General features: G+C 33.3%; 1 protein-coding gene across 1 annotated transcript; it reads left to right on the forward strand.

Moving 5' to 3' along the window:
• The first annotated feature begins 1,862 nt into the window (after window positions 1-1,862).
• Window positions 1,863-26,285, forward strand: LOC149904875 (very long chain fatty acid elongase 7-like). Its single transcript, XM_090107368.1, has 7 exons — window positions 1,863-1,907; window positions 21,889-21,968; window positions 22,980-23,167; window positions 23,575-23,652; window positions 23,898-23,987; window positions 24,554-24,763; window positions 25,018-26,285. Exons 2-7 carry the CDS (start codon window positions 21,914-21,916, stop codon window positions 25,414-25,416), a joined length of 1,020 nt encoding a protein of 339 aa, XP_089963494.1. The 5' UTR covers window positions 1,863-1,907; window positions 21,889-21,913; the 3' UTR covers window positions 25,417-26,285.
• Window positions 26,286-27,966: the final 1,681 nt, after the last annotated feature.

Consider the following 27,966-nt stretch of genomic DNA (forward strand, 5'->3'; position numbering starts at 1 on the left):
TAGACCGGTTTACACAATGTTTTTCTTTGCAAATTCTAGCAATGATGATGTGGAATCTGCAGAGAAAAAGTGGTGCACTGTTCGATCCATTTTAAAAATAAGTGTTGAAGGTGATTAATGAGGCAACTTAAAATAAATTCATAGTTCAAGAACTATTAACCTTACGGACATTAATATAAGTCAATACACGTATCACTAACAATATTTGCAGTATAAATTAAGGTTATACCCATATGAGGTGTTTTATTTATGTACTAGATTTCCGCCCGCGGCTTCGCCCGCGTTTTCAAAGGAAAACCCGCATAGTTCCCGTTCCCGTGGGATTTCCGGGATAAAACCTATCCTATGTGTTAATCCAAGTTACCCTCTATATGTGTGCTAAATTTCATTGTAATCGGTTCAGTAGTTTTTACGTGAAAGAGTAACAAACATCCATACATCCATACATCCATACAAAGTTTCGCCTTTATAATAGTACTAAGATTAATAACTAGCTGCTTATCTCAACTCTATATTATTATGTGTTGAATCAGTATTAAAAAAAATTAAGACAGGGAACATTATGTGGCTTTGTATTGAGCCATTTAGGGATTGTAAGTAGTACTACAAACATTCACTTTATACTAATTTCACCGAATATGATTCAGTAATAAAATAATATTTGTTATTTTTATATTAGCTGAATCTTTCGTAAATATTTGATAATATTGAGGAAAAGATGTATAATTTACTAGCTGTTCCCCGCGGTTTCACCCGCTCCTGTTGGTCTTAGGATGATAATATATATAATATATTATAGCCTTTAACCTAACACCGAAAGAATTTCAATCGGACCAGTAGTTCCTGAGATTAACGCGTTTAAACAAACAAACAAACTCTTCAGCTTTATAATAAAATCGAACGCCTGCTTTCCCGTTTTTTTGTATTGTTGTTACAATATTACGTACGTACAATATTTTATGCTGATAATTATTCTTCATTAAAAACCAATAACAGGTTTTAAAGATAAAAAATTTAATGCAGTCTTTTATCTGTAGCAACTGAAGTACCAAAATGTTATATAATATTCATCTGAAAAGTGCTCCTTAAGAACACAGAAAGTAATAGTCTAATTGAATGAATAAGTGATTGAATAATAAATTTGGATTCAATTTGTCTTCGCAATACGAAATCGACTAAGAATGGAATCGTCAAAATATAATCGAATACTGCCCCAGCAGACGTTGATCTGCCCTATTGTATTTTCTCTCCATACGAACCTTCCCTTAATAAAAATGTTTAAAAAACCATTGAGTTTCACGCTTAGCGTTTGACTATTAATTATTAATAATATGTATATAGAAGAGATGCTGTCCTGGTAAACGTGGTTGGGCCCTTTTTATAACTTAGGGGTATGAAAAATAGATGTTGCTGATTCTCAAATCTACCCAATAAGTACACAAAATTTCAAGATAATCTTTCTAGCCATTTGTATTGATTTTATATGATTGTATAATTCTATTATACTAGCGGTCCGCCCAAGCTTCGCCTAGGGTACATGCTTATGTTCCATAAGAACCACCCTGGTACTTTAAGGAATATTATAAAAAAAGAATTAACGAAATCGGTTTAGCCGTTATCGAGTTTTGCGCTTATCAACACTTATAGCGATTCATTTTTATTCTATAGAAGATAATATAGAGGAGATATATGTATAACTAGCCCACTGGCCTACTCTCAATAATTTTAAGTACTAAGGTCTTAGAAACATTTCTAGGACCCTTTCTATAATTTTATTATAAGATCTGGGACGGGAGTGATGCTAGGAGCGTCGCGTGCAGTCGTATTTTATCGGTCGCCCGGTCGATACTGGCGCAGTGCTCACGATAACTTCAAAGTGTACGGTCATAAAAGGATATTATTTAACGGTAAGTGTTTTGATATTATAGTAAATTTATTTGCCGAAATATTTGTGTATATAAGTGTGTATATCGAGGTCTAATTTTGGTGGAAACCGCTTCCTTTTTGGAAAACCGTATCTTTCGTGCGGCGCTTTTTGTATTGTCAAAATATAAGAAAATACGTAAGTATTTGTTGTTTTTATTAATGTTATGGAAAATGTCTTTTAATCCCTATTTTTTAAATATACTTTTATCATATTTACATTTTTGCGTGCGGTTTTTCATACAAGAGATTATGTCATAATTTATCCTTTACTTTTTTTACTTGGCTAATGTAATATATTCTCTAATTAATAATACCTTTAGAATAATAACATTTACTTTGAGACATCATTGAACTAAATCAAGTTATAGATGAATTACATAATAACTGAAAACAGTTTACAAAATACAAAACAATGACAAAAACCATTCATTTTTTACCAATAACTATTTATTCATATGAAGATTATTATTTTAAACTAAGGGCCGATTTTTCAATGCTTGGATAAAACTTATTCGTCGAATAATGTATAAAACTACCATTTTAAAAACGTATTCTAATTGCCCGTATTTGACACTTTACGTGACATTTTAATATTATCGTGGAATACTTTATTGGACGGATAAGTTTTATCCAAGCATTGAAAAATCGGCCCTAAGGCAAATAAACAGACTGAATAGTTTTCATTGCGTAATTAAATTTAGGTTAGGAGGCTATTATCCCAATTATTTAAGTCTTGACATACATAAACATTAATTAGAAATAGAAATAAATAAGAATGAGACATTTGTAATGTAAATTTTGTATTTATTTCTATTCAGTTTACGTAATATGGACTAGGTTTCATCGCTAACTCTCTTCTCAAAATTTAAAATTATTGATCACTAGCGGTCCGCCCCGGCTTCGCCCGTGGTACATAATATTTACGTTTTCTCTACATAAGAACCATCCTCGTACTTCAAGGAATATAATAAAAAAAGAATTATCGAAATCGGATCAGCCGTTCTCGAGTTATGCGCTTACCAACACATTTTGCGATTCATTTTTATATATAAGAGAAGATGTATCTTCGGTTATTATTATCAAACATAATTACATTGTTTTAATGTACATTGGTACCTACTAATCTAATTCAATTCTGGATAAAACGGTGAAATTTCTAAATGTAAATAAATATAATATGCATGTTTGAAAAATTATGTCCCTCTAATAATTCTTAATATTCATTTTAATATTATTTATTAATGTTTTAATGTTAATTTGAGTGTTTTTTGTATACAGTAAAATTAACGAAATATTCATGTTTACTTTTGAATAATGTAATTTATATTGATTAGAATCTACTACGCATGTTATTAATCGTAATATTAAAAGCGATGTTAAGTATTTTCGTTCGTTTATATAAACAGAAAGATGTAGAAAGCTTTCTCTATTTTATAACTTTTTACTAAGTTTTTATGTGACAACTTATTTATAACTAGATTCCGCCCTTGGCTTCGCCCGCGTGGTGTTTTTTCGCAATAAAAGGTGGCCTATGTTGTGTCTCAGGGTCTAAAGATTGTTTGTACCAAATTTCATCAAAATCGGTTGAGAGGTTTAAGCGGGAAAGCGTAACAGACAGACAGACAGACAAAGTTACTTTCGCATTTATAATATTAGTAGGGATTACTAGGGATTTAAGGTTAATCTTAGCACCAAAGAATTAGCTCTTTACTTTAAATAACAAAGCTCTACTTATTTTAAAAATTCAAGCCTAATTATCTCAAGGGTTTCCCAAAAATATTTTCTTTTGTTGTACAAGTTCTACATAATTTTAGGGTAAGTTAGGAATATTCTGATTCTGATTCTGCTGTTCTCTGTACAATAAACATTTTTTATTAATATTTTGTATAACTGACAAATAAAATGTTAATAATTATCGAGCATCTTAAAGTAACTCTATGTTAAAGAAAGGAAAATTTTTGAATGCTTCTTAATTTTATCAACGTTTTTAAAAGTAGTGGCTTTACGGAAAAACAACCTTAATAAGCTGACCCGGCACGCATTTTGCCAGTACATCCTTATCACTTTAGGGTATTAATATTATATTTTACCTATTAGACATGTTCAGATCTACTGAATACAAAAAATCCCTAGAAATTGCTCAAGTTTTTATAAATGGTATCATTTTACATAATATACTAGCGGTCCGCCCCGGCTTCGCCCGTGGTACATATGAAAAATAGCTGATGTTGGCCGATTCTCAGACTTACCCGATATGCACAGAAAATTTCATGAGAATCGGTCCACCCGTTTCGGAGGAGTATGCAGACTAACATTGTGACACGAGAATTTTATATATAAGACTAGCGGCCCGCTCCGGCTTCGCCCGTGGTACATATGAAAAATAGATGTTGGCCGATTCTCAGACTTACCCGATATGCACAGAAAATTTCATGAGAATCGGTCCACCCGTTTCGGAGGAGTATGCAGACTAACATTGTGACACGAGAATTTTATATATAAGATATTACAAATAGGTTTATTATAATAAATACAGAAAACATAATAATATTATCCAGATTTCAAATAAATGTTTTAGATTATGATTTATAATTAACGATGTTTAAATAAAATATATTTATATGAAAGTTCCAAGTGATACGTCACTCAAAGCCCCTGTAGAACCCCAAATTTTCAACCCTCCGTAGACATGTTCTTCCGCGTTACATGAGTCATACTTAACAATAAAATTATTGAGAATAATGAAGCACTTTTGAATATTTAGGAGGAATTATTTCAATGGGCGAAAAATATGGAATTTTTGTAGAAGATTTTTGTATTTTTAAGTCGGGTGATGAATACGAATTTTGGTTGTTCATTTTAGTCTGTTTTAGTAATTTTTATAGTTGCATATTTGTGGCCTTAATAAGGTCAACACTGAAAGATCATTTACTCATAGTATAAGTTGTTTTGCCGTGATGATAAGAACAATATAGGTACATACTACAGTTATATAATATTTTTATTTAAAAATATCCATAAATCGGTAGTTTTGTTCGTTAGGTTAACATAATATTATAATCGTAAGCCGAAAGAAATCTTCATAACCTCTATCATATTTTATTTCAAGGAAAGCTCTCATAACCGTTCTAACTTTAGCAAAATGGTTTTTGATCTTTAGATAAATTACGCAAGGCAGAGGTCAAGGAACTTTTTACACGCGACCAAAATCTGAAACATAAAGAAATAAATATTATTGGAATAATGTTGTAGCTTCTGTATATAATAGTTATTTTGAAACAGTTCAGTGACCTTAGATGCTGTTTATTGAAATCTTCACTGTACGTGAGATTTTTTTTAATAATTGTCCTTTGAAAATAGAAATTACAAGAGTTTCTTGCCAACTCTTCTCTGTAGAGTGTAGACTGTTTTTAAAAGTGGTGGTTACTCATAACTACGTTTTGTATTCAAAGGTGCGAATTTAGGACTTCAGTCGCTGAAGTCATATTTTCTTGATTCACTACATGTATTTTGTTTACATGCATACAAATTTAAACATACATACAAAATAAAGAGATAGAAAAATATTGCATGCACTTTTTCCAGTCTAGGCTTCCCATGTCGCATTTTTAATAGATACCAAGATTAGATTAGATTCTTATCCAGTAAAAATATGTTACCTTTTATAAATTTACTATAGGGTGGGTAAAAGTAAACTCCTAGTCCATTTATTATAATAGCGTTTAAATAAATAGTGGAAATTTTCATCGGCATTTGTATTCGTTATTAAAGTGAAACTTTTATTACATCGTCTCAAACTTTTTGGTCTGTGTAGCGCATGTCGCGTGACGGTCGAACCGTACGATAATTATCGTACAAATACGATAATTTTGTGCCTAAGTTTCACTTTTACCGTGGTTTCATAAAACCACACAACATTTTTTAATTTATAAATCGAAAATTTTAACAGACATCAAAATATAGGGATAGTGTTAGTACTTATGACCGTTTAGTTGTCTTCATCATCATCATCATCAGCCCCTTATGTTCTCAATACTTTGCTCGGGATCAGGCTGTTATCCACCACGCTGGCCAAGTGCGGGTTGCTTGATGTCACATGTCGTCGAACTATTTGAATCTCTGTGGTCTAAAATATAAGTCGAAATGCAACGGTGTGATAATAGAATGAGACCAATTTTATAATAAATTTAGTGTATTCAAAAATGTATTAAAAATGGTTTGACTGGGAAAATCCTGGACAGAATATTTTTTATTAATTATTAAAAAATCTTTTATTTTCATTTTTTACCACTGATAATATTATGTCGGTTTCTTCACGATGTTTTCCTTCGCCGTTTAGCAGTGGTGATGTTACAAACATGCACAGATAATTTTATCTGTGCATAAATTAAATTTTCAATTGAAAATTAAATTTATTTCCTGCACGCTTGTCTGGTCTCGAACACCCGACTTATTTATTTGAAGTCCGAGGTCCTCACCACTGAGCCACCACTCCTTCCTAGTTGAAATAAAGAGTAAATAAATGAAGCTTCATTTTACGTTTGCTTAGCTAGATATAATGAAAGGTCAGGGTAATTTTTTACACTCAATTATTTATCTTAATTACATACACAGTTTTATAAATATCTGATTTCAATCTTTGTTCTGTTTATAAATATTGAGATAAAAAAATAACTTCATATTCTATAGGTTGCAAACAAATAAAATTTATTTAAAAAAAATAACAATTATAAATACTAGTTTTAATACAGTTAAGTAATACTGTTAATTTTATTAAGTTTGTAAAGAACAATTTTATAGAGTTTTCCTGCTTTTCATCGTTTCAAGCCATTATGGTTGAAATTTTTAAGGTGAGCATTTCACATTAATTGGAAAACCTTTTACCAATTTCCAATGAATGCAAAAATCCTTTAAGTTTTTCTATATAAATTAAAATTAAATTTTTATTTTTATTTATTACATATAACAGAATAAGAAAAAGTTACACACTACAGTTCGCAGTAAGTAATAAATACCTTGTAATTCTACACACAAGTAAAAAAATAAAACGACCAAATCATACTCATGCTATTTGCGTGGAAACCACTACTAAACACCATGTACATACATCGTTGAGTTAATTATAAAAGCTCTATTTTTACAAGAAATTAACTAAGTGGAGGCGTTTAGGGGTCAAGGTCTCAGCTCGATAGAATTCACTTAGAAAGCGATAGCTTGCTGCAATGCGTCAAATCCTTAGGTACAGATTCACTGCATAGACTGAAATTTTGTACATTTATCTAGTTGAAGTTTTACGTATTACGTTTGTAGATACTCTATATATAGGTGCAAAGGTTATTGTAGTTATGGTTAGGCGAAGGATGTAGGTTCGAATACACATGATCACTTTTATTATACAAAAACAATGTCAAATATTTTGTCGTGTAGGGCTAATAACATACTTTGTGAAGGTTTGAAGAACTCATATATTGCACTAAAATCTATTCAATACAATATTCATGGTATAACAGGGATCATGGTAATTCATTAATTTATATTTTTGTTATTTATTAGCGCTTAATTTAATTTTTGGCACATAATGTATTTATTAATAAGGAGGAACGATGGCTCTTAAGATTGCTCTAGTAGAGACAAGGTTCATAATTATGCTTATATACATATAAACTTGCTTTTATACATGTATAAAGTTTTTGACAAAATAAAGATTTTTATTATTTGCATATTATTATTATTTATTTGATGTTTGTTGTTGGGATTGTCAGAAGATGGCTAAGCATAAAACTGCACTCAGACAAGTTAAGACTCTGTATTTACTCGTATTAGAAGTTGTTCAATCCAATGCATATAATATATTTTAATAGGATTGTACATCATAACTGTATTTAACACGTCTTTTCTATAAAAAGTATCTTTTTAATAATATTATGTATTGCAACTAGTGTGGTATGCTCAAGGTGACCACGTGTAGCTTCGTAGATCATGGCGTAGCATTTATGTTATTGAAATATAGATATTATTTAATTATATATCATAATTAAATTAAAAATTTTGAAAATAAATAGTATGAAAATATAATTAAATAGAAAATGTATGGAGAATGGTTATGGAAGTGTGCATTAAACAGAGAATAATTTACAATTCTAAATAAATACCTTCTAAAGATATGTCCTCTATTTACTTTAACAGTTTTAATATAAAATACCTACTAGCGGTCCGCCCCGGCTTCGCCCGTGGTACATATGAAAAATAGATGTTGGCCGATTCTCAGACTTACCCGATATGCACAGAAAATTTCATGAGAATCGGTCCACCCGTTTCGGAGGAGTATGCAGACTAACATTGTGACACGAGAATTTTATATATAAGATAAGATGTTAAAATTTCAATCGGTGTATTAGTATTATTAGATCTGGGTCGATATTAATTAGTAGATTTGGTTTCGATCTCAAATATTAAAATAGTTAACCCAATTTTATTCCGTAGGGATACAGGGCTCAATTTATGTCGTCGGATTATATCGAGTGCCTTTAAGCACAAACATTTATTCATTCAAAACCACTTCTGAAATAAATACTTTTCTTTCAGAAGCGCTTTTGAATCAATACACATTATTTGCTATTTCTATTAATATAGTAAATAAAATAAATAGTTTACAGTTATTATTTCATACAAACAGAGTAAATACCTCAATTTTACATTAACCATTTCTATTAGTTATTTATTTTACACTTTTTTTATAAGTTATTTTTACATACAAACAGAATGAATATCTAAACTTTGTATTAAAAATAGATACTTCAAATAATACGAGGATTTAAAATAAATTATTATAGACTAAAACGAAAATACGCACACATTATTTTGTCAAGGTAAAATAGCGACGTCTATTTCAATACACGGGGGCTTGTATACGTCAATTAGATAATTACTAGACTACAAGCCCGCATAGGACAAAAATATGGGTCAAATGAACCACCAGCGGACATATCTAGAACGATAGCAGAGCAAAAAATAATAAGATTCATCACTATGCCGTCACTTGTAAGCTGTCCAACTGAGCGCAGATGAGAATTGAAAAGTACAGGTAGACCCGGTAAATTTTGGTCATATATTTTTGTACGGCATTCTTAACCATCGATCGATGGTTAAGAATGCCGTACATCGTACATTTTTAATACAAAGTTTAGATATTCATTCTGTTTGTATGTAAAAATAACTTATAAAAAAAGTGTAAAATAAATAACTAATAGAAATGGTTAATGTAAAATTGAGGTATTTACTCTGTTTGTATGAAATAATAACTGTAAACTATTTATTTTATTTACTATATTAATAGAAATAGCAAATAATGTGTATTGATTCAAAAGCGCTTCTGAAAGAAAAGTATTGATTTCAGAAGTGGTTTTGAATGAATAAATGTTTGTGCTTAAAGGCACTCGATATAATCCGACGACATAAATTGAGCCCTGTATCCCTACGGAATAAAATTGGGTGAACGATTTTAATATTTGAGATCGAAACCAAATCTACTAATTAATATCGACCCAGATCCAATAATACTAATACACCGATTGAAATTTTAACATATTTTATACTAAAACTGTTAAAGTAAATAGAGGACATATCTTTAGAAGGTATTTATTTAGAATTGTAAATTATGTAATATGCTCTCTCTGTTTTATCCACACTTCCATAACCATTCTCCATACAATTTCTATTTAATTATATTTTCATACTATTTATTTTCAAAATTTTTAATTTAATTATGATATATAATTAAATAATATCTATATTTCAATAACATAAATGCTACGCCATGATCTACGAAGCTACACGTGGTCACCTTGAGCATACCACACTAGTTGCAATACATAATATTATTAAAAAGATACTTTTTATAGAAAAGACGTGTTAAATACAGTTATGATGTACAATCCTATTAAAATATATTTGACGGCGCCACCGTCGAAGCTTTAAAAAATAACGAACGGCGAACCGATATAAAGCAGCGCGCGCGCACGACTCGGGTCATTCGTTCGCCGACCGTTGCCGAGTGCACATCTATTACGAGCTTACTATAACTTATTTGTGATATTTATTTAATTATTTTATTAGTGGTCATAATATTGTAATACCAAGTAATTGTATTAGAAATGACTGTATTGTAAAACTGACATGATTTAAAAGAGCAACTATGGAGTTTCTTGCCGGTTCTTCTCTGTAGATACCGCATTCCGAATCGGTGGTAAATAAAGAAATGTTTGAGTTAGAGGTGTTTCTTTGCTCGATTACCCAACGCAACGCCCACAGCTTGAAAATAGATCCACATTCTACACCTTTCGCCGACATCAGAATTGGGATCAAATCGAGCAAATGAGAAAGCACGTGGCGATAACCTGGATATAATTAATGCGTGCGCTGATTAAAAGACAAAATGCCGCAACCACGTGGCACTTCGATCCAGTTTCAACGGGAAGAGGCATACTACAGATCTACGAGCATACGTGTCACTGAGCAGCCGGTGACAAAGGGAGAGCTCGTTATGTGCGGGCAGGGTGGCAACTTCGCCTCGCGCTGCGCGGATGCCACTGCCGCTCGCACCACCGCGTCGGACCCCGTATCATGGAGAGCAGCGCTTCATCATGACTTCACAAGTCTGGCATCGCAGCGTTATCGCAGTAGTAGTGGCGCGGGCGGTGCGCCTACAAGCCGTGTGGTTCATGGCAGAGGAGGGTTATGGTGTAACGAAACGACGCGTTGGCAGCTGCCACTCGGCACATGTATGAGGCTAAGTGCTGGTGAATCTGGTCAGTCGTACTATTTTTATTACTATGTTTCTGATGTTCTCTTGTAGGAAATCGGTCAGTAGATAACATTTCACTTTGAGTGTGCAATTTGATAAAGAAAGTAAGGTTTTTAAAAATGTAGTAACTTATTTGAAAGAAAAAGAAATTTATTGCCAAAAACAAAATTTATCTTAAAATTAATTGAGGAAAATCGTCACAGCCTCAGCTAAATGCTGCATAAAAACAGCGCTGATTTACAGGCCGTACAGATTTTGTTAAAAGTTGTAACCTACAAGACCAGTGTATAGTTAAATCTTATTGCATTTAACTCGACTTATTCACGCAGTGATGTTATTATTCGGCCGTGCGATATTGCTTTACGGTTTTGTAGTTAGTTAAATCTTATTCCATTACATTTAGCCCATCTTAGTTACGCAGTGATAAATTATTATCAGTACCTAGGTCGTGTGACTTGTATTTCACTTATTCAGGGACACGTTTACTTGAGTGGGTAATTCACGTTATTTAAAAAAAAAAAAAAAAAACACTTCGCGGCGTAAGCACTGACTTCAAGATGAATTAAGTAACGACTTGCTTTAATGTTGGTTAGTTTGTGAGCTAACACTAAAGAAAGAAAGCGCAATAATTTGTACACTGCATCCAGATACTTCAATCGAACGTAAACAATAAACATTCACTTGTCCGTGTATCGGAACAAAAAACAGTATGCGAATTACTTTTAAATTAGTTTCTTAACTACCCGCGTTAGTTTCTTGACTACCCGCATTCATTTCTTGAACTACCTGCGTTAGTTTTTATTTAGACTATACCCTTGACAAATAGCAATTAATTGCTACACAAAGACAGCCTTATTGCCATTCGATTAAAAACGAAAAGCAATGCGTTAACTTGTGCTTAGAGGTTTAATAAACTTTTCGTAGGTTTTATTTAGGGTGATATTTGAGGTCATTTCTTTATAAAAAAAAAAATAAATAAATAAAATATTAAGTCGTGAACAATTCACAGTATACAGTTTTTACAATATGCAGTTTTATGAAATGAGGCAGACTTAGTTTGATCGAATGAAAGATAAATCGAAGCATTTCGTTTTGAATTTTTACTTAGAAAATTTATTAAGGCCCTATTTAGGCAGTTCATAATACAATGTCACAGATAATTATCGTGTGTTCAAATAAACATCTGGCGTAAGATAAACGTTATGATTGGAGTACGGGTCTAGATTCGGTTTTAGTATGTAATTTGATTGCTTTAAAAAAAAAAAAAAACGAAAATAAAACTCTTAACTATCCCATCAACGTAAGGGTCCGTTATATATTACGATAGTTTAAAAAAAAGATAATAACCGAAAAATAATCTCAAGGTTAATCGCGCATTTACAGTTTACATACTGTCGTCAGAATATAATGTCTGTTTAATTGAATAGAGAAAAGAAAAAAAATCCATCCAGGTTTTCTGAAGGTCATTTTGTAGCTTCAAAATATAAGAACGCAAATCCTAAACGTGGAGTATTCGATAGTATAATCGATTTACATTGTGTGCATTTAATGTAATTCCTTGATAATAGTTTTTGTGACTAGCTGCAGTTTGACATCAACTGAATACATCAATTAGGTAGTTGTACAGTAGTTGTTGAGCAGTACATTCTTATTAACGTTGAAACTAAAATTTAGCTCAGCCCTTTTACCGTTCGATATGAGATTCACAGATGAGTTTAAGCCTACACTTATCAATTGTTTTAAGTTGAGTTTTCAAAAGTTAACATACCGTTAAGGAATTTTAACCACATTAGAGAACAAGCTTTTGCCACTTTTTGAGTTAGTCGAAATTTTGTGTTTTTTTGCGGTTAAGTTACGAATTATTCGTTTTAAACTTTTTAGATATTGTAATTTTTGCGCTATAGTCAATGATCATAATTAACGACAGGTAATGTCAGATTGATTTTAATTAGCTAAATTACAGAGAGCGTTTTACGACACAGCGTTTAGAAGCGAGGCAGTTAACAGTACGGCGCAGCGGTTGCGTAGCATATGGAGCAACGTAGCATCATCAGCGGCCAATGGTACGGCTCGATGACGCGATGCCAGGATGACGCAGCACAAACGTTGAGGATACGGTTGCGTACCGTTTTACTGATTTGCTGCGGCAACACTCTGTTTTCAGTTTTCATAGTTGACCAGTAGCATACTGACATCTGTTTACTCGTACGCTGTACGCATTACCGTAGTAATATTCCAATATTACTACGGTAATGTCGTTTATTAGAAGAAAGTGATATGCTATCTGGCATGAGGTCCAGGATAGTACATGTGTGTTCTGACCGGTCAGTAGGATCGGGGCAGTTTGGAAACCCTGTAAGGAATTGTGCGTGCTATCTGGGTTGCAGTCCACGGTAGTTGAGCCTTCATTTGTGTGCTGTAAAACAAGAAGGGACGTACGAGGACGTACGATTGTCAGTATGGCCGAGGAGTGGAGAGAGTGGAGAGAGTCGTGAGTTTGGATTTAATATTGTTGTGTAAAAAAAAAGAAAAGGAAAAAAAAAATAATCCTTAAAAAAAATTATGCAAAAAAATTATGCAAAAAATTATGTAAAAAAAAATGATGCAAAAAAAATGATGCAAAAAGAATGATGCAAAAAGAATGATGCAAAAAGAATAATGCAAAAAAATGATGCAAAAAGAATGATGCAAAAAAAAGGAGAGCAAAAGAATGGTGCAAAAAAAAGAGAGAGCGAGTTATTGAAGGGAGTCCAGTCCAATAACTCGGCTATAGGGATTGCAGATCCGGTCTAGCACGCTATAGGGAAATCTGGTCTAGCACAGTAAGCTAAAGAGATTTCCGGACTGGCACGCTAGAGGGAAATCTGGAGAGATTTCCGGACTAGCACGCTAGAGGGAAATCTGGAGAGATTTCCGGACTAGCACGGTTGCTGAAGGGCTTGCCGGACCAGCACATGGTTTTAATTGTCTTGTTCCCAGGTGCTCAGAAGTCGCTCGAGGACGAGCGTATGTCAGAATGGCCGTGACGGCGCCACCGTCGAAGCTTTAAAAAATAACGAACGGCGAACCGATATAAAGCAGCGCGCGCGCACGACTCGGGTCATTCGTTCGCCGACCGTTGCCGAGTGCACATCTATTACGAGCTTACTATAACTTATTTGTGATATTTATTTAATTATTTTATTAGTGGTCATAATATTGTAATACCAAGTAATTGTATTAGAAATGACTGTATTGTAAAACTGACATGATTTAAAAGAGCAACTATGGAGTTTCTTGCCGGTTCTTCTCTGTAGATACCGCATTCCGAATCGGTGGTAAATAAAGAAATGTTTGAGTTAGAGGTGTTTCTTTGCTCGATTACCCAACGCAACGCCCACAGCTTGAAAATAGATCCACATTCTACACCTTTCGCCGACATATTCTATGCATTGGATTGAACAACTTCTAATACGAGTAAATACACAGTCTTAACTTGTCTGAGTGCAGTTTTATGCTAAGCCATCTTCTGACAATCCCAACAACATACATATTATTATTATCTACATCAAATAAATAATAATAATATGTAAATAATAAAAATCTTTATTTTGTCAAAAACTTTAAGCTTAGATACATAATAACGAACATTGTCTCTTAAACTAGAGCTTATCTCTATCTTAAGAGCCAGCGTTCCTCCTTATCCATACTAATATTATAAATGCGAAAGTAACTCTGTCTGTCTGTCTGTTACTCAATCACGCCTTAACTACTGAACCAATTTGCATGAAATTTGGTATAGAGATATTTTGATACCTGAGAAAGGACATAGGATAGGTTTTATCCCGGAAATCCCACGGGAACGGGAACTATGCGGGTTTTTCTTTGACTGCGCGGGCGATGCCGCGGGTGGAAAGCTAGTTAATAAATACATTTTAATGTGCCAGCAAAACAAAAATTACATTAAGCGCTAATAAATAACAAAAATATAAATTAATGAATTACTAATCCCTGATATACCATGAATATTGCATTGTATAGAATTGATGCCAATATATGAATGCTATCTTCAACTCTTCACAAAGTATGTTATTAAATGCCCTACACGACAAAATATTTGACATTTTTTTAATAGAATGATATCGATCACGTGTATTCGAATCTACATCCTTCGCCTAACCGTAACTACAATAACCCTTGCACCTATATACAGTGTGTCCGGACATGACATACCGATATTTGAAGGGGCTATTCTCCAGGTATTTTTATCGACAATTCAACCCCTCTACAGTCCCCTACCTCACCCCCCTCAAAATGGTTTTCGAATTTTTTAAAGTATGTTTCATCACTCTTATCAATTAAATTTGTTTAGTGGTCCCTAGAATAACTTGTTATTGTTCAAATAAAACCAAATTTAGTATTTTGTGACACTCACTTTCGTAGTTATTACAATTTTCATAAATTCACTATCCGAATTGATAGGCTTGCCATTTTGAGGGGGGTGAGGTAGGGGACTGTAGAGGGGTTGAATTGTCGATAAAAATACCTGGAGAATAGCCCCTTCAAATATCGGTATGTCATGTCCGGACACACTGTATAGAGTACCTAGATACGCTATACGTAAAACTTCAACTAGATAAATGTACAAAATTCCAGTCTATGCAGTGAATCTGTACCTAAGGATTTGACGCATTGCAGCAAGCTATCGCTTTCTAAGTGAATTCTATCGAGTTGAGACCTTGACCCCTAAACGCCTCCACTTAGTTAATTTCTTGTAAAAATAGAGCTTTTATAATTAACTCAACGATGTATGTACATGGTGTTTAGTAGTGGCTTCCACGCAAATAGCATGAGTATGATTTGGTCGTTTTATTTTTTTACTTGTGTGTAGAATTTACAAGGTATTTATTACTTACTGCGAACTGTAGTGTGTAACTTTTTCTTATTCTGTTATATGTAATAAATAAAAATAAAAATTTAATTTTAATTTATATAGAAAAACTTAAAGGATTTTTGCATTCATTGGAAATTGGTAAAAGGTTTTCCAATTAATGTGAAATGCTCACCTTAAAAATTTCAACCATAATGGCTTGAAACGATGAAAAGTAGGAAAACTCTATAAAATTGTATTGCTATACTGCTTTTAATCCATTATTCCGCAACGCCGTACAAAAATCATGGGGACAAGGGGAAAAAATCGAGAGTTATAATCCCCTCTATTTCCCCACTCCAGGGGGTCATTTGACACAACACGAAATAAATTTATTTTTAAAGTATTTTATGCATAGATAATATTTTTTCATGTGCCGTACATTTTCGTTGGTTCAAAGGGGAAAAATCTGAAAAAGAAAAAAATCCATATAACGAAATGTTTGCTTTATATTTTTATAATAAAATATAAATATACATTAATATTAAGAAACTCGAGGTGGTTAATTATCACCTTGGAAAGTCGGAGTCAGGTGGAATGGACTCCGTTAAATTGATGAACTAATAAAAAAGCTATGAACGAAAAGATGTGAATTATATGCAATCAGTCCATGAATACAGGTAAAGTCACAAGCAAATGCTAGTAATATATACATATTCAAAATGTACAAGTAAAGCGCTTTCAAATGATACCAAATACTGCATATTTATCTTAACTTTATTTTTTTACTCTGTATGTTTTGTCCGCTAGAGGGCGCCACATTAGATTTTGTGAAACCCCATATGGCCTTTAGCTAGCTGGTCGCTGGTTATCCAGTGAACAATTCAGACGCTTCTAATGATATGTCATTTGTCGAATTCTGATAAGTAGTTTAGAAGTTACGAGGGAATAGATGAACATACATACATGCCGTAGTTGGGTAAAAATATGTTAATGCCGTACTGTATCAAATGGCCATAAAGCACCCTTAAAATTGTAGCTTTCGTCGCTTTCATCAGCCTAAAAGATGTGGTCTGCACAAAAATGTACGGCATCGTTTTTTCCTAATTTATCTATGTTAATACTATTTAAAACAACGGATAAAGTGTAGAAAACTATTATATTTCATTAATCTACGATGTTTAAACTTTAACAAAATTTCTGGTTTCGCATTTCTCTATAACTTTTTTTAGAACGGTTTCTTTTGAACGGCAATACTATACAACAATTGAATTTTACAATATCATGTTAAAAAAAAAGTTCCCGTACAGGGTCAAATGACCTTACAGCTCTTTGTATCAAGAATTCGATGAAATTAAGATGATTATTGGTATACATTTAAAAGAACAATTATTTTTTGACGGCATTGCTTTTAATAGTACTTTTGAGTGCTAGATAATGTTTTGGAACCGAAGCCGTACTTAGTCAAATGACCCCGTGGAGTGGGGAAAGAGAGGGGATTGCAACTCTCGATTTTTTCCCCTTGTCCCCATGATTTTTGTACGGCGTTGCGGAATAATGGATTAAAAGCAGTATAGCAATAGTATGACACAGATGCCGTACATGGTCAAATGACCAAATTTACCCCCGGTAACTCTCGGAAATTAAATAAAAATTCCGGCTTGGTGGACCACCATTTTTGTACGGCACTGAGCGGTTTCTTATTATTTTTAATGGATCTATCGATGGTTAAGAATGCCGTACAAAAATATATGACCAAAATTTACCGAGTCTACCTGTACTTTTCAATTCTCATCTGCACTCAGTTGGACAGCTTACAAGTGACGGCATAGTGATGAATCTTATTATTTTTTGCTCTGCTATCGTTCTAGATATGTCCCCTGGTGGTTCATTTGACCCATATTTTTGTCCTATGCGGGCTTGTAGTCTATACAGTTATGTTAGTAATTTTTAGTCATAATTTCGTAATGTAGGTATACGGAAATAGTTCATTTTCAATAATATATATTATCAATCCTTGATTTATGTAAAAATGAAAACGTTTCTTTTTATAGTTTGAAAAAGCAACAAAATTTTTTTAGTAAATGTTTTTTGTATATTTATATCTATGAAGTTTTTAACACGCTTCTATTGCTTATATCCATACTAATATTATAAATGCGAAAGTAACTCTGTCTGTCTGTCTGTTACTCAATCACGCCTAAACTACTGAACCAATTTGCATGAAATTTGGTATGGAGATATTTTGATAGCCGAGAAAGGACATAGGCTGCCTTTTATTGCGAAATATGTACCACGGGCGAAGCCGGGGCGGACCACTAGTAGTTCATAAATCTAAATATTTTAATGAAAATAACTTTATTGAATATATAGCAGCTATTGTAATGTATAATAATACATTTATAAAAAGCAAGAAAACGATGCAGTAAATGTAGAAAATAATAGTATTTTTTTTCAAACAGGTCAGTAACTAGAGACAGAATCTCAATTGTTTACACTGACCCTTGTACATCGCGATCGTTAATACAATCCATACTAATATTATAAATGCGAAAGTAACTCTGTCTGTCTGTCTGTTACTCAATCACGCCTAAACTACTGAACCAATTTGCATGAAATTTGGTATGGAGATATTTTGATACCCGAGAAAGGACATAGGCTACCTTTTATTGCGAAATATGTACCACGGGCGAAGCCGGGGCGGACCTCTAGTATTACATATCTAGACAATAAGGATGGATTAGATCATTACGAGGCGAGCCCACGCGATTTTTAAATCAAAGATTGCTTGTAGACGCTATTTTAAGCAGCTAATATACCTACATATTAAATGCTGGATTAATCAGACGGAGACTGGAGTTTAAGACTAACTTCCTGCCCGCGGCTTCGCCCAAGTAATTAAAGTAAAACGCATATTCCGTTTCCCGTTCCCGTAGCATTTCCAAGTTGAAAAATATTATATTTTGTATTTTCTCAGGTCTCAAACTTTTTTGGTACCAAATTTAATTTAAATCGGTTCAGTAGTATAACCGTGAAGAATCGACAGAATGAAATATTAAATTTTTGATTGACGGTATGAGAATATTTTTCATTTAGGACAATTATTAATAGCATGTTGATTATATTTTTTTATATCCTACAAAATAATAAGTTGCATACTGCAAATTTATATTAAAAAATAAAAACATACGAACTGCCTACTAGCGGCAAAACTGCATATGTTCATTAGATGTTCTCCCCGAAGCTTTTATACAAAATCTGTGTGTGATCCTCTGGGAAAAAGTTTCTTAAGATGAAGAACGAGGGATATATTTTCAAGTTCTTTTCTTAGACCTTTGATAGAACTCCATGTAACTTTACACTATGAAATACTAGGGAAGTAATACTACTTATAATACGGATTATCTTTATAATATAAGTAACATACCTACATTTTTAAATTGCAAAAACAATCTTCATTAATGTATAATATGTACTCATGCCCTATAAAAAATATTCTTAAAAATATTGACACCAATGAATCAAACCTGTCGCAACAGCAACCACTGAGCCACCGGGTTATTTATATATGTCACTAGTTTTCCTAGTCACTGTGTATTTTGTAACGCACATAAATACAATGGACATTGACCGGATTCAGTTCAAAGCGTTTCGACCTACAATCCATCACTTGACTTACAATTTGTTTAGACTGAGAGCTGGTGTATAATAATACATACAATTATATTGATGTCGTCTATGTGAATAATTATATTTACTGTTAGTTAAATTTAACGTTACAATGATTACGATTGCCCAATTCAACAAGGGTGCACAAATTTGAAATTTTTTATATATCTTTGTAGTTTGTGAAGTTAATGTTAAGACGATTCATTCAGAGTACTTATTTATTGAATAAATTTCTTAATCAATGGCCTAAGTTAGATCAATATGTATGTTTCTACTTTAAGGCATATAAAAATAGGGCTGAACTTTGAATACAGAGAAGGATAACAAAAATAATTACCTAAGTTACCCAACCAACTTTATACTAAATTTAACGCAAATCATTTCTAAATCAAATTTATCATCACACATCGAATAATACATACCTATACATTTTCCTATAACAACACAGTAGCAGTACCAATTTGCTAATCATTATAACAAGGTGCTTAATCCGAATGACTCGTATTATATTCACATAGCAAACGTCATCAAGAACAATGCATCGGCTCTTAGACTATAATGATTTGGTTAGAAAGCTGTTGATGTGAAATAAATCGGTATAGAAGCTGTCTTAGTGACAAATGATGTGCGTAACGGTCCTGTATTGAATAGCATAACTGGGAAAGGTGATAAAGGGTCTTTAACGATATTTACTTAAAGTACTAGGTAATAATTTTGTCCCGATTTAAACGGTATGTATTCGAATAATATAAAACTGTATGTTTGTTTGAACGCGCCGATCTCAGGAATAACTGGAACGATTACAACAGTTACTTTACTTTCGGATAATATGTACCTACGTGATCCCTGAATTTATGTCTCTATGCCAAAATTAATATCCCGGTTGTTTCTACTTTCGACAAACCGTTTGATCTTTTCCTTATTATTCACATTTCAATTAAAATTGGTTTAAAATGTGACATTTTCCAATATTTATTTTATCATACCCAGACATACATATTTCAAATGCTGTTTATTAATTACTAGCTGTGCCCCGCGGTTTTACCCGCATTGCTCCGCTTCTATTGGTCTTAGCGTGATGATATATAGCCTATAACCTTCCTCGATAAATGGGCTATCTAACGCTGAAAGAATTTTTCAAATCAGACCAGTAGTTCCTGAGATTAGCGCGTTCAAACAAACAAACAAATTCTTCAGCTTTATAATATTAGTATAGATAATTCGCATAGTTTACGAGCGTGGGTTACCAGACAGACCGTGACGCAGCACACTCATGATGTTGAGATTCATTGCAATCATTTTCCCATTTAGATGTTAAGGACTTCATGTTGAACTTGATTTAGTTTAAATTGTATTACTGAACGCAATGTTTCGAAGTTTTTACAATATGGTCTAATAAAAATATTATATTTTAGTCGGAGTGAGGACTGCCTTCATTCCCCAATACATTTTTTAATAGATAGAGTGATTCAAGAGGAAGGTTTTAGTATATACTTAATTTATAAGATTTTGGGCGAAGCCACGTGCGGAAAGCTAGTTACAAATAAATAATAAAATAAATAAATATTTCAGGACAATTTTCACACACGGCACAATCTGATCCCATAATAAGCTTTCGCTTGTGTTATGGAAACCAGATGGCTGATAAACATACATATATATAATTTTTAAATGAATACTTAGATAATTAACACCCAGACACAGAGCAAACATGTTCATCACACAAATATTTGCCCCGGGTGGGAATCGAGCCCACAACCTCTGGCTTGGAAGGCAGGACCAACCAAGCCAACCGGTCAGTCAAATAAATGTAAAACCTCGATAGAAAGTAATAATGAAATATTATTAGATTTATACGAATACGCGTTAGGATTTTTCTAGTCGCAGAATTCAATTTGTGTGAATTTTGTTGGCTTCCTGCCTATAGGTCATAGTAAATTCCAGCCTTGTATTACCGTATTATTATAAGCCAATCTGCACTTATAGATAAAACTACTGTTAGTGATAATTATTTACATTCTTCTGTGTTTGTAGTTCTTGTATTCAAAATAAGTCACATTTCTAAATATGAAAATCTCCTATTCGGTGCGATTTTATATCATTACTAGCGGTCCTCCCCGGCTTCGCCCGTGATACATAATATTTACGTTTTCTCTACATAAGAACCATCCTCGTACTTCAAGGAATATAATAAAAAAAGAATTATCGAAATCGGTTCAGCCGTTCTCGAGTTAAGCGCTTACCAACACATTTTGCGATTCATTTTTATATATAAAGAAAGAAGATAAGAAAGAAGAAGATTACAATCCTAAATGTATCACATGGTAATAGTTACATGCGTCTGGAAGTATTTAAACACAGAAAAGATATTATAATTCTTTTTTTCTAGCTAACCCCTTATTCAATGCCCTGATAGTTATAATAATTTATGCTAACATAACATAATATAACATCGCATACAATAAAATTAAGAGCGGTCATTAGACTTCTGAAATGTTATAAAAACTTAAAGGTGTATCATGTCAATAAAAATCACTGGCCGAAAACTGTCGTTACATTGACACATGAAAAAAAAAACAAACTGTCAAATGAATTTTACACATAGTGTGTTATAAAACTAATTGGTTTATTATAATTCCAGGATTACAGGCACAACTGGATCCACAATGAGCTACATAGACAAAATCGATAGATATTTGGACTCGCTGAAGGTCGGCAAAAGTAAGTGTTTGGTTCCATTTTGTATCAAACAATTTCGTTACCATGATGTCTTGAAGAAGTGTTATTTCCAGTGTACACATATGACAGCGCTTACACAAAATATGACTATAAAAGTCTTTAGTCATTACTTTCCCCATGTTGGAAATAATATTGCTTTAAAACAGCATGGTGACATGGGGATACGTCATTAAAAATGAAGGGATCTCTACCTTCTATATCAACCAGGCACATTTCAATATGATTCTCCATTTGGTAGCTTTTTATTTTTCTAACACTAAGCGTAAACCTAATTACCCAAGTCTAGACTTAAAAAGCAAGGAATCAAAAATAATAATACTATAAGTACATAGGTTAAATGATTATTTGTTACATAAAACATGTTGAAAATGTAACTAATAGAGCTTTTGCATTTGGAACGTAGTTTCGACGGAGTTCACTAGATGGCGTGGATATTAATATTCCCTTTGAAGGAAAACCTACATTGACTGAACGTTATAGTCTACTACTTGCATTAAAATATTATCAATCATATTATTTTTTACAATATATTATTCGTCTAATTAAATATTATTTCATACGGAGTAATAGTCGAATAATGAATAGTTTTGTAAAATGCGCACCCACTCAAGTACTCTTTATACAACCATGTAAAAAAATTTGAAAAAAATTTTTGAAAAACCTTTACTTTTTGAAATATATTTTTGCTTTACAAACATACATCAACATCCATACTAATATTATAAATGCGAAAGTAACTCTGTCTGTCTGTCTGTTACTCAATCACGCCTTAACTACTGAACCAACTTGCATGAAATTTGGTATAGAGATATTTTGACACTCGAGAAAGGACATAGGATAGGTTTTATCCCGGAAATCCTACGGGAACGGGCTTTTCTTTGAAAACGCCGGCGAAGCCGCGGGCGGAAAGCTAGTTCAATATAAATAGGGAATAGTCATAAATAGCCATACCATAATTTATTTAAAAGCGATCGTTTATTTCTAATATTTCAGGTGCAATAGTGGATTCCTGGTTCATGATGTCGAGTCCATTCCCCCTGCTGGCTGTGGTGGTGTCATACCTCTTCTTCCTGAAGATTGGACCACGGCTGATGAAGAACCGTGCCCCCCTACAGATAACCAAACTGGTCAGCTATTATAATGCCGCCCAAGTGGTTTTAGCTGCTATGATATGTATCAAGGTACTTACTTAAACTATTGCATTTAATTATTAAGCTATTGCATAGCTTTTATCTCGGACTTTGAGCGCGGCGACCGAATGTAAAAATTCCGTAACGAAAAAACTTAACACCCCCCACTCCAACCGGCACAGCGATGCGATGCTATGTAATAGCTTTACCGCGGCTGTCCTCGAGTGTCCGAGTAATTTTTTTTATTTTTTATTTGATGTTGCAATAAATTCAAACTGCAAATAAACTTTAAAATGAAAACTATTTATAAACCAAACCATTGAATTTATTTAAACTTTATTCAGGACAATAAGGTTGACTCCAGTACTAAATATCTTTCCCTTTTTGCATGTAATCTAAAACAATATTTGCTATGTAGTGTAGGAACCGCTTTTTTACCAACCCCTTTTTAATTTCAGGTTTTCAAGTTAAACATTTTCAGGGATGGCATAATTTATGCAGGGTGCCGTTATCCGTCCAATACGCAAAATCCTTTGGTAAGCAAAATTCAAACGTTTTTTATAAACTTTAAACAACACGAACACAAGAATTTGTTGCAAAATAATAAAGCTAAGCTACAGTACATAATTATTGATATCTAGTCTATATATTTCTATATATAGCTGATTTTCATTTCCATTCTTAATTTTTCTTAAATAATAAAGATTATCAATATATACAGTATAGGCAATATATTAATGTAATAGTAACCAATAATAATTGACTTAATTTACTATTTCAGTTACTAGATCTGGGCTGGTGGTACTTCTTTGCAAAGTTCACGGAACTATTGGATACGGTATTTTTTGTTCTAAGAAAGAAAGACAAACAGGTAATAACATTAGTTTATTTTAAAGCGAGTCCATTCTAAATTATTAGTCTCTAATATTCAACATGTTTATTATTAAGTTTTTTAAAATTTTGTAGTTCTTTAAAGCTTCGCCCGCGTTTTCAAAGAAAAAAAACCGAATAGATTTCCGGGATAAACTTATGTAAAGTGCAAAATTTCATTGTAATCGGTTCAATAGTATTTGCGTGAACAATAAACATCCATACATACTTACAACTTTCAAATTTATAACATTAGTAGGATTATTTCATAAGAAATCTAAACTTTATTCATATGACGACGCGGTTGGCGCAGTGGTAAAGTAACTGCCTACTGAGCCAACGGTCCCGGGTTCGATCCCCGGTCAGGGCAAATATTTGTGTGATGAACTCAATTATTTGTTCTTGGGTCTGGGTGTTATTATCTATATATGTATTTATTAAATATTATATTTATCGTCGCCTAGTACCCACAACACAAGCCTTAATTGAGCTTACTGTGGGACTAGGTTGATTTGTGTAATAATGTCCTAAAAAAAATGTCCATATAAATATCTGTCATATTTTCAGCTAACATTCCTTCACGTCTACCACCATGTGATTATGGCTTTGTACTCCTGGAGCTACCTGAAGTTTGCAGCCGGTGGTGAAGGGGCTATCCTGGCTCTCCTGAACTCTGCCGTCCACGTCGTCATGTATACTTACTATCTCATGTCTGGTTTGGGGCCCAAGTTCCAGAAGTATCTATGGTGGAAGAAGTACGTCACGAAGATGCAGTTGGTCAGTATGATTTTACTTCTTTATATGTTAATTATCACCACGATAGCAAAAGAAAATAACCGTGGTTATGAAGAAGTAAAAAAATCATTAAATTATTTGATTCTCAATTAAAACATAAATACAGCCCGAAGTCTGCATTTTTATCGAGTCATAATAATTATGACGCCTTGATACACGATTTTTGAAGCTAGAAGAAAAAATAATAGAATTACACAAATTTTTCTTACTAACCTCACTTGCTTATCTTATTGCAGACGCAATTTGTCTTGATGCTTGCCTACTGCGCGTGGACATATCATTCACCAAGATGCCAGTACGCTACCGGGTTCACTTTCTTCATATCCTCAAACGTCATCATTTTCCTGATACTCTTTTTGAATTTCTATTCAAAGAGTTACAAGAGTAAAAATGACGCAAGAAAGCAAAGAATTGAATGTGCCAAAGCTGCTGCTCTGAATGGCTCGAACGACCATATAAATTTGAACGGCAATAACGTATGTGATAATAATGAGAATGGTATTTGTCGGTCTAATGGCAAAATGAGTCTTAAAGTGCCTTATGAAAATACAAATGGAGATAACAAAAATGGAAAAGTATTGCTAACAAGAAGATCAAACAAAGAAGCGAATGGACCAGATTTTAACTATGATTAAGAAATGATTTGCCAGGTTTGAATTTTGGGGGATATTTAAATGCTACTAGTTGGCACCAATATTAAAGTATTGCGTGCATGTCTTTCTTTTTTAAAAATATAATTTACTAGAGGTCCGCCCCGGCTTTGCCCGTGGTACATATTTCGCAATTAAAGGTAGCCTATGTCCTTTCTCGGGTATCAAAATATCTCCATACCAAATTTCATGCAAATTAGTTCAGTAGTTTAGGCGTGATTGAGTAACAGACAGACAGACAGACAGAGTTACTTTCGCATTTATAATATTAGTATGGATTAAAACTTATACTTTCCACTGAAATGACAGATCGAATATGATCGAATAGTGGTGCCAACTAGTGACATTGTTAAAGCCTCGGCATTTTCTGAGACTGATGTATGTGATGATACAGGATGCGTGGTTTTACCTTCGAGAGCCGCGGCGTTATTTCTATGTAAATATAGGTAGATGCGACTGCCTTTGTCGGGTTAGTTAGTAGATCAGCTATTAAATATTTTGTCACACTTCGTTTTAAGGGAAATGTTACTAATATATATTGGGTACTTGTGCCTGTTTATTAAATTTAAGTACTTAAGATGAAGATGTTACAGTACGTTATTGTTAAACATATCGATGGTTTAAATGTTTTCGATTTTCTTTAGGTGATGTAAATACACGCCAATCAAAGTCTTATGCTAATGGCAATAATATGAATGACGTATGAATCTAAATTAACAGTGAATCTGCGGGCGTTACAACATCTAAGTTATGCATAATTGTTGTTAATTCTGTTATAAGCCTACCAGTCTCATAATATAATAAAAATACATTAAAACTGTACGTAAATGCAACAGAGGCTGTAAAAAATTGTAGCGTACTAATAACTTAAATTTTTGATGTATGAAGTGAGACAATAAGAGCCGATTTATTGTATATCTATGAATAGAATAGAATAGTATCTTCTTCGTAAAATATAAATACATCACATTTTTGGTTTTGTTTGCAATCTGAATGGTACATAAATGTGCGAGGCAAAAGAGTTACATTAATAGCGTAAGTCCTTGACATCTTAAAATATTTTGGATCCAAGCCAAGCTTGAATTTGCCTTTGTAATATTTTCGAATAAGTCCCATAGTGAAAAGCGCTCTTTAAGATTTGCTAAAGTATATTTATGGTGTAGCTGAATATAATTTAAGTGTCCAAAATATGGTCAAAGGTATAATATAGCTACTGCGTTAGAAGGTTATCAGAATATGGGGGCAAAGTATTTATAATATTTGTGTAGGATTTGTAGATCATCAATTTTTATTATTTATTTATTTAACACTTTAATAGTTGTACATGGTTGTATAGAACAGTCGTACAGAAGCCTTAGAACTACTTGCACAATATAGAACAGAGTACCACTATTTTGGCGGCCTTATCACTTAATAGTGATCTCTTCCAGGCAACCACGGTAAAAGGTAAACAAGCAAAATGATCACTAATTGGCGGGACGAGAACAGAAAAAGAATAATTAAATGTATGCAATGAAAACATAGAGCGATATAAAATGAAATTTATTATGGGAAAAGCTGTCGTAACACTGTAGAATGTATGCTCTCTTCTTAATATTTGGCTCGGACAAAGTAATATGATAGAATGTTTCATTAAAATCATTGCAAGTGAAAATTAAATCAAAATTATTTTGCTCCCGTTCTGATAGTGATATTAGTACACCAATAGGCGTAGAAAGCCATAATATATTAAGATTGTTTTGCTTTTGAAAATGTGTTCGTTTAGTAATATTGTTTTAAATTAATTAAAGAACTATGAGGTTCCAGTTCTCAGTTCTTCCTTCATTTAAATTTTTATATGATTGACTATTCAAATTCCGGCCAAAAGCTTCAGATATTATTATAGTAAGTGAAAAATGTATATAAGCAATAGTTTATGATCTTGTAATAAGCAAACTGAAAACAAACCCCATCTATATATTGTGTAAAGAGTAAAACACTTTTTGATCTAGGAAAATTTTTTTCTTGTTTATCATCATCATCATTAACAGCCTATGTTTGTCCACTGCTGGACATAGGCCTCAGTCATGGCACGCCATTGAGCCCGGTCATTCGCTCGTTGACGCCAGTTATGCCCAGCAACCCTGCGGATGTCGTCACTCCACCTTGTAGCAGGGCGTCCTACGCTACGTTTGCCGAGCCGCGGTCTCCACTCTAGTACATGTGTGCCCCAGCGGTTGTCCGTTCTGCGGCACATATGACCGGCCCACTGCCACTTCAGCATGCTAATCCGTTGAGCTATGTCGGTAACTTTCGTTCTCTGGCGAATTACTTCGTTCCGGACTTGGTCCCTCAGAGAAATACCGAGCATAGCTCTCTCCATAGCACGCTGAGCGACTTTAAGTTGGTGGACCAGTCGTACTGTCAGTGTCCACGTCTCGGCTCCGTAGGTCATGACTGGTAGGACGCACTGATTAAATACTTTTGTCTTGAGGCATTGTGGTAGTGACGACGCGAAGACTCGACGGAGTTTTCCAAAAGCCGCCCAACCCAGCC

This window comes from Colias eurytheme, chromosome 11 (genome assembly GCF_061535395.1).
Source record: "Colias eurytheme isolate Ceu_HAF_F1 chromosome 11, ilColEury1 Martin Lab GWU primary, whole genome shotgun sequence".
NCBI lineage: Eukaryota > Metazoa > Arthropoda > Insecta > Lepidoptera > Pieridae > Colias > Colias eurytheme.